Here is a 17028-nt window from a genome sequence, read left to right on the forward strand (position 1 = left end):
CTATCTCTCAAAAATAAATAAATGTTAAAATTTTTTTCAAATAACTAAGATTTGAAAAAGAACCAATTAGAGCTTTGAAATAAACAGCAGAATAAACACAATTGGATAAAGAAGATATATCTGAATAAATGGTTTAGGACAGAGAGGTTTAGAAATGCCGAGAATAGAGTGACAAGTCTTATTAGAATTATGTATCTGGTGAGACTGAATTTCAAGATCAGGGACAAAATAAAGAATTTTTCAGGTAAAACAAGAATCTTTTCAGACCTCCACTAAAAGAATGTGAGGGATATACTTAAGATAGAAAGAAAATGATCTGAAACTGAAGTGTCTTAGAGGCAAGACAAATGTGAGCAAAGTAATTGGTCAATGTATATGTTTACAACTAAATAAACATTGACTGCATGAAACAATAATAATAACGTCTAACTTGTAAGTTAAAAAAAAAAAACACTAAAATAATGGTAGAATTAGAATGTGAGCCAGGACAGACAGGAGTTAAAAAGTGTTCTCAGGTTCTTCCATGATTAAAGAAGAAGGTACAAAAAACTCTTTTAACTTTAGATTTTTGTAAGAACATATGTTAACATTTCTAGAGTAATCAGTAAAACAATAGAATGGAGAAATAGAATGAGAAAGAAACACACTTTAAAAAGATTAAAAAGGGAAGAAAAACTAGAAAACAAAAAAAGGATGAATAATGCATAAAATAAGTGGCAGAAATAAATCCAAAAATCTCAGTGATTATATGAAGTACAAATAAGCTGAACTTTCCAGTTAATAGATACAGATTTTCACTTGAGGTTAAAAAAATCCAGCTATATCCTTTTTGAAGAGATACCCCTAAAGGTTAAGAATGCAGAAAGGTGGACGGTAAAGACAGGAAAGATATACCAGGCAAATTCTAGCCCAAAAGAAGCTTATATAACTCAATATCTTATAAAATATAATTTAAAGTATGATCAAATACTAGGGATAAAGAGAGTAACTACATGATGATACAGTTGTTTACCAGGAAAATGAAAAGTTCTAAGCTTGTATGTACCTAATAAAATAGCCTAAAAAATGTAAACCAAAACTCAACAGACCTACTTGGAGAAATTGATCCATTCACAACCAGTGGGAAATACTGGCACTCCTTTCTGTGGTTGATAGATCGAGCAGTCAAAAAAAAAAAAAAAAAAAAAAACCAGCAAAGGAAGGAGCAGCTTGAAAGACTCTTCTTTTTTTTTGTTCAGTCTTTTGAGAGTCCAGTCATCAGAAGAGTACTCCTCCTTTCTTCTCTTTTAGCCCTGCAGAGTCCAAGCTATAACTAGTCGTTTCCCTGGACTGAAGGTCAATAGTGCTCTTTGGCACCTGGTCTGCTAGAGGCAGAGGCGCTAGACGTTTGCTCAGCAGTTTTTTATGGAGATCATCCCTTCTCTATCCTAATTCATACCCACATGAAAAAGCCAGTTTGCTGATTCTGGCCCCTTCTAACTGGGCCTCTGGGATCACATATTCTTGCTTTACCATAGAGCACAGGTGGTTCAAAGATAGATGATCCCAAACCCCATTTTGAATTTTTTAAAATGTTTTATTTATTTTTGAGAGAGAGAGAAAGAGACAGAGCTCTAGCAGGTGGGGAAGGGGGGTGTGGGTATAGAGAGATGGAGGAAGGGATCTGAAGCAGGTTCCAGGCTCTGAGCTGTTAGCACAGAGCCCAACATGGGGCTCAAACCAATGGACCATGAGATCATGACCTGAGCCAAAGTCAGATGCTTAACCGACTGAGCCACCCCGGCGCCCCCTGAACCCCATTTTGATCTTTCCAGCTGTTGCCCACATTACATTGAAGGTGTCGGCAGTGATGAGAGATAATGGTAGTGGTAGGGGGCATTGCTCTGCAACCATCTCTACTCAGTAGAAACAGATACACATGCAGATCTTAAAAAGATTTTAATTAGTCATTATGCCAAGTTCAGTGTTAGCTCTACAATGATAGAATCCCAGCTGTTCAGAATTGAGGGTGGTGGTCAGGAGTCAAGCATGGACTTGCCGTTCTGGCAAAATATGGGACTGAGGTGACAGACACATACCTTCTCACCCTTCCTGCTCCTCTCCAAACACCTAGAAATGCTGGAAAAAAACCTAACACCCCAGAGTAAAGATAGAGAAAAACTTGAAAAGGAGGGAAGTCAGGAAAGGAAGAGGAATAAAGTAAAAACAAAGGAAAGTGCTGTCAACAAAGCAGAAAATAAAAACAAAGCTCTAAGTGCAAAAGTTGCCATAGTTCCCAGATGCTGAGGGGTTGGTCTTGGTAGCAACGTTTCCATGAATGTAAATTCTGATTACAGTCAACTCAGTCAATTAGATATGCAAATATGGCCTTTATTAGGAGAGAGTGGGGCTTCAGCTCAACCTAATGCTTAGCCTTAGAATAGACTTGAGAGGTTGGAGATTGAGAGTGGCAATAAAATTTGGGGCTCTTTTCTAGCTTTATCTTTGCCTCATATCTTCATCAAGCCACCCCTTACTCTCCTCCAGCAATTCCAAGTCCCCACTTATGATTTGGGTTTAATTATTTACTTTAGACACCAACTGATGAAGTGATCTTATTAAATTTGCCATTGTTAGGGTGTCTGGGTGGCTCTCACAGTGGAGCGTTTGACTCTTGATTTTGGCTCAGGTCATGATCTTGCAGTTTGTGAGATCAAGCCCCGCTTTGAGCTCTGTGCTGAAAGCGTGGAGTCTACTTGGGATTCTCTCTCTTCCTCTCTCTCTGCCCCTCCCCCCCTCATAAATATCTCTCAAAATAAATAAATATACTTTAAAAAATGAAATAAATTGCCGTTGTCAATGTGTTGGAGAATACCTTGCATTTTGACCCAGCTGGTTGGGAAATTAGTAAGTCAGAGGTTAACTCTGCATGGTCAAAGAATCAAAACAAAGTTAAATCAGTCATTTTACGGCACTCTCACAGGGCTGTGTGACTCTGTAATTTAAAAAAAATCAAAACTGGCCACTTTTCCATTTAGATAACCATCTACATGGAGGAAGTACTTCCAGGGTTCTCCTTATCTTGTAGTATTATAATATCATGGATGTGAAATACATCTGGTTACCTCCCCCTGCGGTTTTGACTCTCCAGTCACGAATGAAGCACCATCTGAAATGCTTGGCAAAGAGCATTTTAAGGAAACGGAAATGACGAAATCATTTAGAATTCAACAATGCAACAACAGGCTGTTTAATACAGCCTTAGGATCTTGTGGCTCAGTTGGCATGGTGTTAACACAGTTGTGAAGCTTGCCTTCCACCTTTCAGATCCCTTGAGAATATAAACTAGCAAATTAAGACTTACCCTGAAAAGAACTGCATGCTATTTTACAATAGAAGTAGAATATTCCAAGAGCAGAACAGATAGAGGTAGTAACATTTTGCCATCTGGCAAAGCCACTAGACCAGATGGATTCACTAATGACTTCTCTAAAGTATTTAATCAGACCTTACTGAAACACATGACTGGCATATTTAATTATCCTAAATTAACAGGACTTCTGCCAAATATAGCCCTCAATGCTTGAGTCATGCTCCTTGCTTGAAGAGGAAAAAACAAGATGAATAGCTCCAGAAAGCTGGGTTTCACATAGACCCCTTTCATTAGTGAAACTTCTCATTACCAAATTGTTGCGTTGGAGTCTTAAGGCGGTATTTCTCCTTTTTCAAGAATGAATTGTAAGACAAGCCATGCTGATCAAATTCATTTTATCAGTAACAATTGTACTTGATGAGAACATCTGGGGGTTGATAAATCTGACAGAGTCATCAGATATCCCTTCCTACTTCCTGCCTGTGGAAGACTTCTAAACCACCAGATACATTCTTTTTTGCATAAGTGAATCCATTTTTATTTCTCTGTAAGTGCTTTTTTGTTTTTGTTTTAATTTTATATTTGTATCAAAGCAATATAGATACACAAATCAAAGAGTACAGAAGGTAATTTTCATTACATAATGAAAAAAATGTAAATGTAAAAAAAATGTAAATGAAAAAAAATGCCTCTGCCTTACCCTTTCCCATCCGCAATCTACTTTCCAAAGGAACACTTCTAATTCTTAGGACTGTTTTTTTTTTCTGATGGTTACCTCCACATCTCAAAACAGTGGGATTAACTGCTATTTTGTGCTTAATCTATTTTAGATATAATCCATGATTGACTTCCTTCTAAAATACTTGAGGATGTAGTTTACATATACCATTCTTATATTCCTTTCCTTCTCTTACACAAAGGGTTATTTTACTTTTAATACCCTTAACATTTACCTTTGTAACTTTAAGTTATATTTTTATACCTTTATTTTTGGGGTCATCAACTTTGGACAGTATCTCTTGGCTGCCACCTTTGTATGGTGAATATACTGATGTGAATATTCCACTGAATACTCTAGGATTCTTTCAGTCACTGTAATGTTTTTGAGTCATCCGTGTTGACATGTATGTCAGTAGTTCGTTCTTCTTTGTTCCTGGGAACTATTCCACTGTATGAATGTATAATAATTTCTTTATCCATTCACCTGTTGATGGCCATTTTGTACATTTGTATAGGTCTTCACATGCACTATATCTCTTGGGTAAATATATGGAAATGGAATTGCTAGATCATATATAGTAAGTATATATTTAACTTTATAAGAAACTGCCAAATACTTTCCAAAATGATTTATTATTTTATATTCCCATCAGCAAAGTATGTGCATTCCAATTACTCTACATCTTTCGCATCACCTAGTAATGTCAGTCTTACTAATTTTAGATGTATTTGACAATGTTCAAGTGTTTTGGCCATATTTTAATTTTGGTTTTCTTCATACTATTGAATTATAAGCATTCCTCTTGTATTATGGGTAAAAGTCCTTTGTGAATTTTCTTTTCCAGTCCTTGGCTTGCCTCTTCCTTTTCCTTTTCCTACTGGTGTCTTTCAAAGAGCGGAAGTTTTAATTTTAAAATCCAATTTATCAATTTTTCTCCCTTATGGCTCATGTTTTTTGTCTTCTCTAAGAAACGTTGTCTTTCAAAGATTCCAAAGGTTTAGCTATGTGTTTTTTTTCTATCAGTTGTAGACTTTTAGCTCTTATACTGAAGTCTCTGGTCTTTTGAGATAATTTTTGTGAATAATGAGTTGTAAATGTTAAGGTTCTTTTTTTTCCATATGGATGTCTAATTGTTCCAGCACTATTTGTTAAAAAAACTATCCTTCCCCCTTTGAGTTATCCTAACACCTTTGTTGGAAATCAATTGACCATAAAAGTGTGGGTCTATTTCTAGACTGTTCCATCAATTCTGTTCCATCAATCTATATGTCTATCCTTACGCCAATACTATACTGGCTTAATTCACACTCTTTCCTATAGAGGATTTACACAGAACTTCCCCTTCTATTAACATTTTTACTCAGATTTATTGATTTCAGTAGTGGAATCTAAATTATCTCACTGTTGATCATGAGTGGATTAGATTTTCAAAGTCTGTTCTTGTCTGATATATTTTCTCCTTAGGGTAACTTCTTTAGATAACCAATCTTGTCCATTTTATGTGGTTCTTAACTGTTTAATTCTCAGAGGGTAGTCTTATTTTAAAATTTTGCAGGTTAGTTCACAATAACTTCTCTGGGGACTAGTTTCCTTGGCTTAGAATGTCAATCCTCAGGGGTGAAGGACAGGCTTCATATGTGTTTGTTTTGAGCAGATTCTATCACAAGGCAGTTAATTAATAATAATATCTATTTGGTGCTCACTAGGTTTTAAGCACTACTGTTTTAATCACTGCCTTAGGATTTATTAAATCCTCACAGTTATTCCTACCTTCTTTCAGGTAGGTACTGTTATTATTCTTATTTTATGGAAGAGAAACTGGGGCACAGAGAAGTTGAGTAATTTGCTGAAGATGATTTGTGAGGAACTTTATGTGCCAGTGAGTAGAGGAGATATGCTTCAGTGATGTATTGATGACTGTTTAACAACCAGCTCTTAGAAAAAATGTATGCATATGCCCTCAAAGGTTTGTGATAAATTTTACTGGTAAAAATGATGGGTGGCACACAGTTTATAAGTAAAAAAATATATATAACCATCTGTTGTAAATCCCATACAGCCAATCGATTCCCTTAGAATGCTTTCATTGATTTTTGTTGAACTCATGTATCTGTGGCCAAACTTTGCAGTTCAACTATGATCTGACAAAGTCAGACAAGGAATGAATACTTGATTACTATCTGGTTCAGAAAAGAAGTCTCTCACATCATTGACAAATGAGTGTAGTTCTGACATAAATGTTGGTATTTTCGACTATGTTACTAAGACAAAAGTGAAACCACAAAGACATATATCAGAACTTGAATCATTTGCCAATGATATGAGCGACTCCTTTGCTGAACTGGATGATATTTTTTGAATACTGGAAGAATATTTCTCATTTTTTGTGTTATTCAGAATGTAACAGCTACAGACATGACACCCTTTTAAGTTTATTCTGCATTATTAACATTTTATCTTTCTATGTCTTAAGTGTAGACAACCAACAAAACAACAAGTCAATCCTTAATTTGTAGTGTTTGTTGATTTCCATGATGTAAATGCTCCTGTAGCGGTACGTCGCTCTATAGTATTTCTACCATAGAGAGAGGATAGTGGTAAATAACCTCAAGATAAAGTCAAATGTAGTAAAATAATTAGGAAATAATTAATTCTAGTATATCTATTTTTGTTTTTAATATAATTTCTTTACTTGTAAGTTTATATAATTTACTATCTAACAGTGGTCGTGTTTAACAACTGATTCTCAGAATTGCTAACATTTAACAGCTCTGGCTGGTCAGTCTGAGCCAGCTTCAGCATGCCACTGCATGCTTTGATCCCAGGCAGCAAAACCACTATGCTCTTAACCACTCTTTGATGCGGTATTAAAGTATTGCTAGAATATGCTTCCATACCAATACAGGTATGGTGGTACTAAGCATGCAAGATACATTGCATTTCTTCATTTTTCTAAATTGCATTAATTCCTATTAGATGTACCACTCATCAAGGTTGTTGAGAAGTCCAATGTGAGGGACCATCATGCTCAATCGTGGATTATACAGGTACCCTGAGGCTCACACAGGTCAAGAACATGGCAATGGACCATTGGTAGTCTGTACATGTTGCCATCACTTCCATTCATCCTGCTCAGGCCCACCTGGAAGTCAGGGCCCTCCCTCACAGTCCCAGTGATGGTACTCCAGTGCTAAGGGTATCCTGGGGTACAAGGACTAGAGCACAGCCACCTCCATTTGTGGCCACACTACCTCCAGACGACTGTGTTCAAATAAAGCCTTCCTTTGCCTTTTCTTCCTCCAGTGCCTATCCACTAAGGCTGGCCATTCTCTCTCCAGCCCAGAAAGCAGCCACCTCGCCGCTGTTCTCAGACAGTTCAGCCCAGTCACCAGGATGCACTTATGCCTCAACACTGGCAAACTTCTCTCAGTGTTATCTGTAGGGTAGGCAAAGAGAAACCTTTCATGCTTTCCTGGTGAGGGTACTTTAAAAAAGAGATAATAAAGTAAATTTATTACTTAGAGAATCACTGAAGCAGCCTGGGCAAAAATGAAATGAGGCTTTAAAAAGTGAAGTCAGAATAATGAACATTTTTCAAATGCTGGACTTGGAACAAGTACTCAAATATAATTTTTGCCTTCAGGAATGATTAGTGTTGATTAGTGTTTTCTCTTTAACCTATATAAGCAAGCCTCCCTCTTTCCACAACCCTATTAATTCTCATCTTCTCCTCAGACAACATATTTGGAAATCTTCCTGATTTCATTTGACATCAGAAAGACATGGTTTTGCCCTCCTGGCATGCTGGAGAAACAAATCAATTCCTTCCCCCAGATAGGGTGATGAAAGTCCTTCTCTGCAGTGCTTTCTATTGCTATGGTAACAGAAGATGGGATTTCCTAAGGGAACCAGATTTTTACATACACAGAGAAAAGCAGTTCTTTAAAAGCTTGATCCCTTTTTTTGTTGCTGTGTGTATAATATAATCAATGTAATAAACTGAGCACCAAAGAAAAAACAGAATGACACCAACCCTTTTTATATAGGTGTGGAATGAGACCTTTAGTGAAAGAGTCAATTTTTAAAGTTTTAATATTGTGGCATTGCTATTAAAACGATTTAAAAAAAAAACAATTTGTAAAATTTGCAAGTTTTCTTAGAAAAACAGAAGAGATGGGAATTTAATGGTCTCTCTAATGGCAGATAGACTTAAAATATAGGTAAACAGCATCAATACTTTCTGTCACCAAGACTTAACAACACTGTGATATGGTAAAGAAGATGTTGGAAAGTTCAACGTCAAACAGGTATTTTGTGTAATGACGGTACTTTCCACTTCTGTCATTTTCTCCCTGGAAGTACATAATAGTTGACCATTTCATAGATGAAATCTTATCAGAAGGAACTCAAGAGGCATGATTCTTTCCATGACAGCCCCTTAATCGGATAAGGGGACCTAACCTCTTTTAATCCGTTGACTCATCTAAAGGCATTACTGTAGGGTAGCTTTTTAGGCTCAGGGCACTCTGTGGAAGGAGCAGGTTCTGAAATATGCAGCAGGGGGTGGGTTTGGTCTTGATGTGAGGAAAATGCTACATATATACACATCTGTCACTTGAGTGCCTCTGAACTAACATTCCAAACATGTTTTGGGATTTAAACAAAAGCAGATCCTGCTCAAAATGACTTTTCATGAAATTCTTGAGTTCGTGAATGCAAAGATGTGAGAAAGGACTAGATACTTTGATGGTAACTTCCAACCTGCTCATGCTGTCCCTGCTTCTGCAACTGCCCTATTACAGATACCTTTAACACTATGCTCTTGCAAATGCAGGGATTAAAGTTTGTTGGTTTCCCCCCAGAAAAGGTTGTTTAAAAGTGCTGTTGAAATGATACGACAAATTTAAAATAAAAATAAAGTGCCACTTGGCTGTGCTCTAAAAGATACATGGATACTGTTGTTCTCTTATCGGGTGGAAGGAGTGATGTTTCTGGGGAGCTGATCGCGAGGTAACAAACGGCAAAGTGAATAAAGTCTGTGTTCCCTGTTCTCTCTATTCTTGATATGGACATGGATAAACAGGAACATTGGGAGTCATTTTAAGCAATCAAGTGGCATGTAAGCCAGAGAGGTCAGGTCAGAGACTCTCGGCTTACAAAAGGAGAAATTGATAACTGATAATGTATGCAAACAGCAAAGCAGGAAGCTAGATCGGTGAATATCATGTGCTAGGATGAGAGGATATCAAGAACAGCATGAAGAAACTTCTTTAAAATGAAAATTCAAAAATGAAAAAAAATCCAAAAATGAAAATTTCCAATGTTAACTTTTTAATGAATGTGATAAATTTATGGGCTTTGGTATGAGGGAAAAGAACAATTAATAACCCGAGTAAAAATACTTGAAATCCATAATGGAATGTTTTTGGGTCACACTACTAACTGAGTGAGCCTGGGAAGTTATTTTGAAGGCCTCTTTAAAGATTCGTTGAGGGCTTCTGGGTGGCTCAGTCAGATAAGCGCTGGACTTCAGCTCAGGCCATGATCTCACAGTTCATGAGTTCGAGCCCCGCATCGGGCTCTGTGCTGACAGCTCAGAGCCTGGAGCCTGCTTCAGATTCTGTCTCCCTCTCTCTCTGCCCCTCCCCTCTTCGTGCTCTGTCTTTTTCTCTCTCTCTCTCAAAAACAAACTTTTAAAAATTTTTAGAAAAAGAGAAAAAAAATATTTGTTGAAAGCTGTCTCTTTCACTACCCCCCCTCCCCCCCAATTCAAGGAAGTGAGAAAGGTCAGGAATCCTGACATTATAGTAAGAACAACTGCCTGGAAGAGTGATTTTTTTTTTTTTAATTCTGAGTGCTTCAGGACCCCAGGAGTTTGCCAAATATCTCTTGATTTCGGCTCAGGTCATGATCTCATGGTTTGTGAGTTCAAGCCCCACATCGAGTCCTGTGCTGACTGTGCAGAGCCTGCTTGGAATTCGTTCTCTCCCCTCTCTCTCTCTGCCCTTACCTCACTTTCTCTCTCTCTCTCTCTCTCAAAATAAATAACTTTTAAAAAACTTTAAAAAAAAAAAACCAGAAGAAACAGAAGCTGTGATCACAGCAAGAGTTTTGTTTGTTTCTTGATAGCGTCTCTGACCATCTAGGGGGAAAACACTCATTCCTCTTCATTTTCTAGTTCCTGTATAGAACTTACTATCAATGTTGTCTCTTTAACAAATGGTGCTGGGAGAACTGGACAGCAACATGCAGAAGAATGAAACTAGACCACTTTCTTACACCATTCACAAAAATAAACTCAAAATGGATAAAGGACCTGAATGTGAGACAGGAAACCATCAAAACCCTAGAGGAGAAAGCAGGAAAAGACCTCTCTGACCTCAGCTGTAGCAATCTCTTACTCGACACATCCCCAAAGGCAAGGGAATTAAAAGCAAAAATAAACTATTGGGATCTCATGAAGATAAAAAGCTTCTGCACAGCGAAGGAAACAATCAATAAAACTAAAAGGCAACCAACAGAATGGGAAAAGATATTTGCAAATGACATATCAGATAAAGGGCTAGTATCCAGAATCTATAAAGAGCTCACCAAACTCCACACCCGAAAAACAAGTAATCCAGTGAAGAAATGGGCAGAAAACATGAATAGACACTTCTCTAAAGAAGACATCCAGATGGTCAACAGGAACATGAAAAGATGCTCAACATCGCTCCTCATCAGGGAAATACAAATCAAAACCACACTCAGATATCACCTCACACCAGTCAGAGTGGTCAAAATGAATAAATCAGGAGACTATAGATGGTGGAGAGGATGTGGAGAAACGGGAACCCTCTTGCACTGTTGGTGGGAATGCAAACTGGTGCAGCCACTCTGGAAAACAGTGTGGAGGTTCCTCGAAAAATTAAAAATAGACCTACCCTATGACCCAGCAGTAACTAGGGATTTAGTCAAGGGATACAGGAGTACTGATGCATAGGGGCACTTGTACTCCAATGTTTATAGCAGCACTCTCAACAATAGCCAAATTATGGAAAGAGCCTAAATGTCCATCAACTGATGAATGGATAAAGAAATTGTGGTTTATATACACAATGGAGTACTACGTGGCAATGAGAAAGAATGAAATATGGCCCTTTGTAGCAACGTGGATGGAACTGGAGAGTGTGATGCTAAGTGAAATAAGCCATACAGAGAAAGACAGATACCATATGGTTTCACTCTTATGTGGATCCTGAGAAACTTAACAGAAACCCATGGGGGAGGGGAAGGAAAAAAAAAAAGAGGTTAGAGTGGGAGAGAGCCAAAGCATAAGAGACTCTTAAAAACTGAGAACAAACTGAGGGTTGATGGGAGGTGGGAGGGAGGGGAGGGTAGGTGATAGGTATTGAAGAGGGCATCTTTTGGGATGAGCACTGGGTGTTGTATGGAAACCAATTTGATAATAAATTTCATATATTAAAAAAAAAAAAGAACTTACTGTCAGTGTGGAGAGGCAGTATGGCAGCCATGATTGGTGGCATCATTTGCTCCCTCTTTGGCAAGCACTTTGTTAGTGAATACTCTGCCACGTGAACTCTGCCTCAGGAACTATGTGTAGAGTGATGGAAAGAGCCCCTGTCCTCGTGGATCATACTGTCCAATCAGATCCTCTTTTTTGTAGCACTTAGGACTCTAGGTGTGGTGCTAACTTGAGGGGGGTCTCCTTGGTTTCCCACTAAAAATTGGGTTAAGGCCATCTTTTCCCAGAATCAGGCCTCATAGGCTTTAAACTCTAGTGCTACAAGTTCTGTGACTTTAAAAGTTGCCCAAGCAAAAAATTTCAGTCAGCTCTGATATGCTCAGCCTTTTCCTTCGCTTTTGGCATTTTCAACCTCTTTACCTCTTTCCCTTAAATATCTCTTAACTGATCCTTTTTTCTGCCCCATCTACCTCTTCTTACCTCACTATCTGTCACCTGTTCCCTTCCTGGCCTCATGGCCTCCTCTCCTAACATTTCCCACCCATCTGTCTTTCCCACTGCCTCACTGCTGTTAGAGTTACCTTACTAAAATATGTACCTGTTCATGTCATGTCTTCTAATAATTGTCGGTGGTGCCCTAACTTCCTGGCCTGCTTAAAAAGGCTTACAAGGCTGCCCTGGCTTACCTGACCCATCTCATTTTCTGCTATTCTCTGCAAGACTAACTGTGAGTACCATCTTTTCACCTGGATGCCCTCTGCACCTTTTATGTATGTTATTTTTCTCTGGTTTTCCTTATAAAGATTCCTGAGGATACATTTTCCGGCAAGCACTTGTTAGATGGCCACTCAGATCTGGGGCACCCAGGTGTTTCTTATCCCAAGACTCTTCTTACCAGCTTTTAGAATTCCCTAAATCTGGTGAGGAGGGGCTTCCTCTGGGGAGAGTGGTGGAGGGCAGTACCAGGGCACTTGATATCTGCACTCTGAGCTGCTCTGGCACTCAGCACCTACCAGTGCATCCCCTCCCTGCTGGTGCGTCTGGATCTGCACTCACTCCCCCCACGTGGTAAGCCACAGAGCACACCTGCTCCTTGTTTGCCATTATGGGAAACGTGCACCGCCCCCACCCCGCCCAGGCTTATGGGCATCCAGAGCCCATTCACAGGAGAACATTTGCTGATGGAGGGGGCTGGGGTGGAAAAGCCAGCTGACCCATCGCAGAACACTGGCAGAACGCTTGCAGAACGCTACCTCAGAGAGAGGGAGAGCAAAGCCCTGAGAATGTTGTTCAGGGAGAGGCTCAAGGAACAGGAAGCACTGATCTCCTGGGACAATTCTAGACACCTTGCTGCTGCCAGGAGAAACCACTGGCCCTGAGGATGTACGATGATGGTGCATTCTCGTTGCTGCGGGCTTGGACCTTTGCACTTGTTGGATTGGGCCCCAGGGACCCCTGCAGAAGAAGATTGCTGTCTGAGCCCTTCTTCCTCCTGGAAGGTGGTAGACTTGTGGCTGGGGTATGTGCATTTCACTCCCTAGCTCTGGCCTCCAGCAGTACCTCCCCGCCTTTGGGCCAAAACCAGGTCCCCAACACCAGGACTGGCCCCTGGGACAAGTGCCCTGTGCTGCAACTCTGAGTGGAGGGGAAGGGGCAGGAGGCATTGTGGAGGATTGGGGTTTGGCTTGACAGGTGATGTGAGCCAAACTTCTTATAGATTAATCCTTCATGAGGGTCCTCTGGCACCTGGGGCGCCCAGGTATGACTCCTCCCTGTACTCCTCCACCGCCTCCTGCAGAACTCTCGAGCTCCCCTTAGATCAGACTTCTGGCAAGAGTAGTTGTGGCAGCAGCACTTGGGGCCTGATTTCTGGTCCTCTGGGCCCCTGATGCTCAGTGCCTCCCAGCCATCCTCTCCCTGCCCCTGCATCTAGCCCCATAATTGCACCTTCCTTCCCCACAGCTACAGAGCACCCACTGTAGGCTCCACCTGCACTCTATTTGTCTAAGAAGACAAAAACCCCATGTAGCACCCAGCCTGGGAGGAGAGTGCAGATAGAAGGCACCTCCAGTCTAGGGAGCAGTTCCAGGAACAAGGACGTGTGCAGTGACAGGTGTTGGGAGCTCCTGGGAAGACCAGCTACACTCCAGCACCAGGGTGCAGGAGTGTGGGAGGACCCTCAATGCTGAAAGGGGATAGTACTCCCGGTCCCGTGCAAAAGACACTAGGTTTGGTGGAGGCCCAGGAAGGGAGCTTGGTGGAAAGAGTGCCGTGGGGGATAGTTTAGGGGCTTGGTTGCTGCAGAATTTGTGGAGAACACACGTGGGCCCCGAAAGAAGCAGGAAGTAATTTGTGTTTGAAAGAGGCACTGTATCCACCTAGCTGTGCATATGTTAATTGTATCTAGATGTCAGTTACACAAAACAATGATGACAATGATACTTGCTTTGAGTGCTTACTCTGAGCCGGGTGCAGTGCTGAATGCTCTGTGTTCTGTATATTGTCTACTTTTATGTAGTAACTCCATTTTCTAGATGAGGAACCTGAGGCAAAAGAGATCAACAGGCCCAAAGAACCAGAGGTCATAGGGGCATTGAGTGCAAATTCAGGTATCTGATTATAGAGCATTTACTTGTATTAAAATCATGCTAAAGTTGAAAAGTAAAAACAAAACAAAACTCTGCTAATTGTGTAAATAGATGTTGAAATCGGAAAAAGAAAAAAAATTCCGCTTCTATTGTGTAAACAGTAATCTGCTAGTTTTTCATATAGGTATGTGCCCTTTTGTTTTTTTCAATTCCCAACACCTGTTTTTAGAAAGGCACAACTTCTTTACACAATGATTATATAGCATGAAGAGTCCTTGCTCATCTAGGAATAACAATAATGACATTTCCCCCTCTGGACTAGTACAGACTCCCTGAAATTCTCATTGGCATTTGACAAAGTTTTATTTTGACTGGACTACAGAGGAAAAATGTTACAAAGACCACAAGCATAGTAATTTGTGGTTCTCTTGGTGTTACAGTGATGTGTGTAAAATAGAAATTGTCATTGAAAATGCATAATCTGTGGTAACAGACACAGAAACAGCACTTGACTCTGGGACCCCTTCGTGGTTTGAAATCCTAATGAAGTTGGGATCCAGCACTTGTGCAGGCAGGTTTAATTAATTCTGAGCAGCACATTGTCTCCTAGCAACAACGTTTTTTTCCCCCTCAAATTAAAGTCAAAAGCTAACTTGAAAAAGCTGAATAATACTTTGAAAGTCATTAAGTAAATATCTTGACATAAAACAATTCTAGAACCATGTAGGTTTTCTAATCCTGGAATTATAATAGTGTCTGATTTTCAAGGTAACCAAATGGGTAAAATCAGATGAAATTATTGTTAAACTGTGCTAAGCCTCTCTTTTCCATTCAACGTTTACATCAGACCAGTCAGGTAACTTACTACTTTGAGGACAGTTCAGACTTTTTCTCTTGAGATTATCTTGCTAGATGATTGAGAAATAAATGTGGATAAAAGAAAATCAATATTTTTCCTAACTTTGTTCAGGAGGAAATGAAAAGAGGCTTTTTTTATTTTTCAGCCTTGCCTTACACCCAGATAAAACTCTTGTTGCAACTGGCCAAGTTGGAAAGGAGCCATATATATGTATATGGGATTCCTATAATGTCCAGACTGTGTCTATTCTTAAGGATGTCCATACACATGGAGTCGCCTGCTTGGCTTTCGACTCAGACGGACAGGTATGTATCTTTTTCCGTTTCTGTTTTCCGTAATGACTTCTCACGAGTCACTTAGAGTTACAGTGCATGAAGCTTATAGGCTCAGAAAGTCTACTAACCCTTGCCACCTCCCCTTGTCTGCCTCCTAGAATCATGTCGGATCCTTTTCCAAGCTGTGGCACTGATACCCAGCTCTGGGTAGGCCCCAGTTTTGGTTCCCCCAGTCTTAGCGTTGGTTGAAAAGCTTCCAGAAGGAAGTCATGAACTCATGCTGATTGGGTCCATCGTGACCCAGGTCCAATGTTAGCTTCCTATTTGGAATTAGTGTTGGCCCAAACGTTTTTCATATACTTCAAGCCCTGAGCATCTCCTTGGTTCCCTTTGCTTTGAGAATGTCCTCTCTTAATAATTCACCACCTCCTAATAATTCACTGAGAAAATTCTCTTTGACTTTTTAAGTTCCTCTTCTAACTCCTCCTTCTCCCTACCCACTCCCCACAGCTCAAGCTGCCACTGATTCATGAGTGTTTGTGAGTATCTCTACAGTGACCCTTACATGCATTCTCCCCTCCCATTCTCTGCCACCATCCTGTAAGTTACAAATCCATGTCCTGCCTGACATTTGAAGTATCCTCTGACTGGTCTCCACACAGTTTCTTGCTAATGTATTTCACCAACTAGAAAAAGTGTGAGAGCATTATTTTAAAAACAACCAAAGCTTGGAGAACTCCGTGAATAAGTCTATTATTTGTGTCTGGGTGTTGCGGGCTAACTGACTCTTCTAGCCTTGGCTTCACTATCTCCTTGAAGTCAGATTGGACAAGGCGGTGAGATTCCTCTACCAAACCTTGCACTTTGGCTCCTCCAGCCCCTCCCTCATGCTGTGTTTCTCCGTCTCTGGTGCCCTACTCACCTTCTTTGCCCCTTAAAATGATTCATTATTCTAAGACATTTCAAAGGTCTTTAAGGGACATACTTCCTGAAGGCTTCCCAGGACTCCTAACAAGCTTTCTTTCTTGCCTTTGACTTCCAGCAACCCTTGGCAGAAAAGGTTTGCTAACGTTACAGATGTCAGTTACATGTCCATTTTAAAAATATGTTACAGAAAGGGCAGTGCACACAGAAAGGCACCTTTCCTGTCTTCCACTGCCTCCACCTCCTAACTAGGGCTGTGCCTTTTCCCCAGCCTTCTCCATGATCCTGGGCCACCCTTCCTCTGTATTTCTGCCAGTTAATATTTCAGTCCAGGTTTTGGCAAATTTCAGCGTTCATTTTGTAAGTCCTTGCTGTGTAAAGACCTGTGAAATTCTTCATAGAGCCTTGACAGGCCTGAGAGTTGGGGGCAAGTTGAGTGGATCACAGGACTTGAGCTGGTTTGAGTCACTTTTTAAACAGCTTACTTAGTGTTTCCTGCTGTTTTGAGAGGGTAATGATCACTATTGCATTTTTCTTTCTTGGACTAGCTTCACTACATATGTAGACCCCTGGAATGTATAGTTTTTTTATTTTACTACTCTAATCACATCTACTTTAGTTAGGATAATGCATCCATTCCACTGTGATTCCATGTATAAGGAGAAATACCTGGGTAGTCACATTTGTCCAGATTTGTAGTTCCGGACTTCCTGACTAAATCAATGAATACCAGAATGCATACACAAGTCTAAGTGTAAATGTATGCTTAGATGTGTACTTATATGCACGTTGTCTGATTGTGTTTTTCTAGCAAACATTGTCAAAAATGTGTTCAGAAGCATCA

At 40.0% G+C, this 17028-nt stretch overlaps 1 protein-coding gene across 6 annotated transcripts in view; it reads left to right on the top strand.

Moving 5' to 3' along the window:
- The window catches only part of EML6 (EMAP like 6), a 275933-nt gene that overhangs the window by 98874 nt on the left and 160031 nt on the right, over positions 1–17028 (top strand). For all 6 annotated transcript variants that reach the window (XM_045446068.1, XM_045446062.1, XM_045446064.1 and 3 more), the window contains exon 3: positions 15131–15290. In XM_045446068.1, the coding sequence (XP_045302024.1) occupies positions 15131–15290 (160 nt within the window). The remainder of the gene's footprint in view (positions 1–15130; positions 15291–17028) is intronic.

The sequence above is a fragment of the Leopardus geoffroyi genome, chromosome A3 (genome assembly GCF_018350155.1).
Source record: "Leopardus geoffroyi isolate Oge1 chromosome A3, O.geoffroyi_Oge1_pat1.0, whole genome shotgun sequence".
Lineage (NCBI taxonomy): Eukaryota > Metazoa > Chordata > Mammalia > Carnivora > Felidae > Leopardus > Leopardus geoffroyi.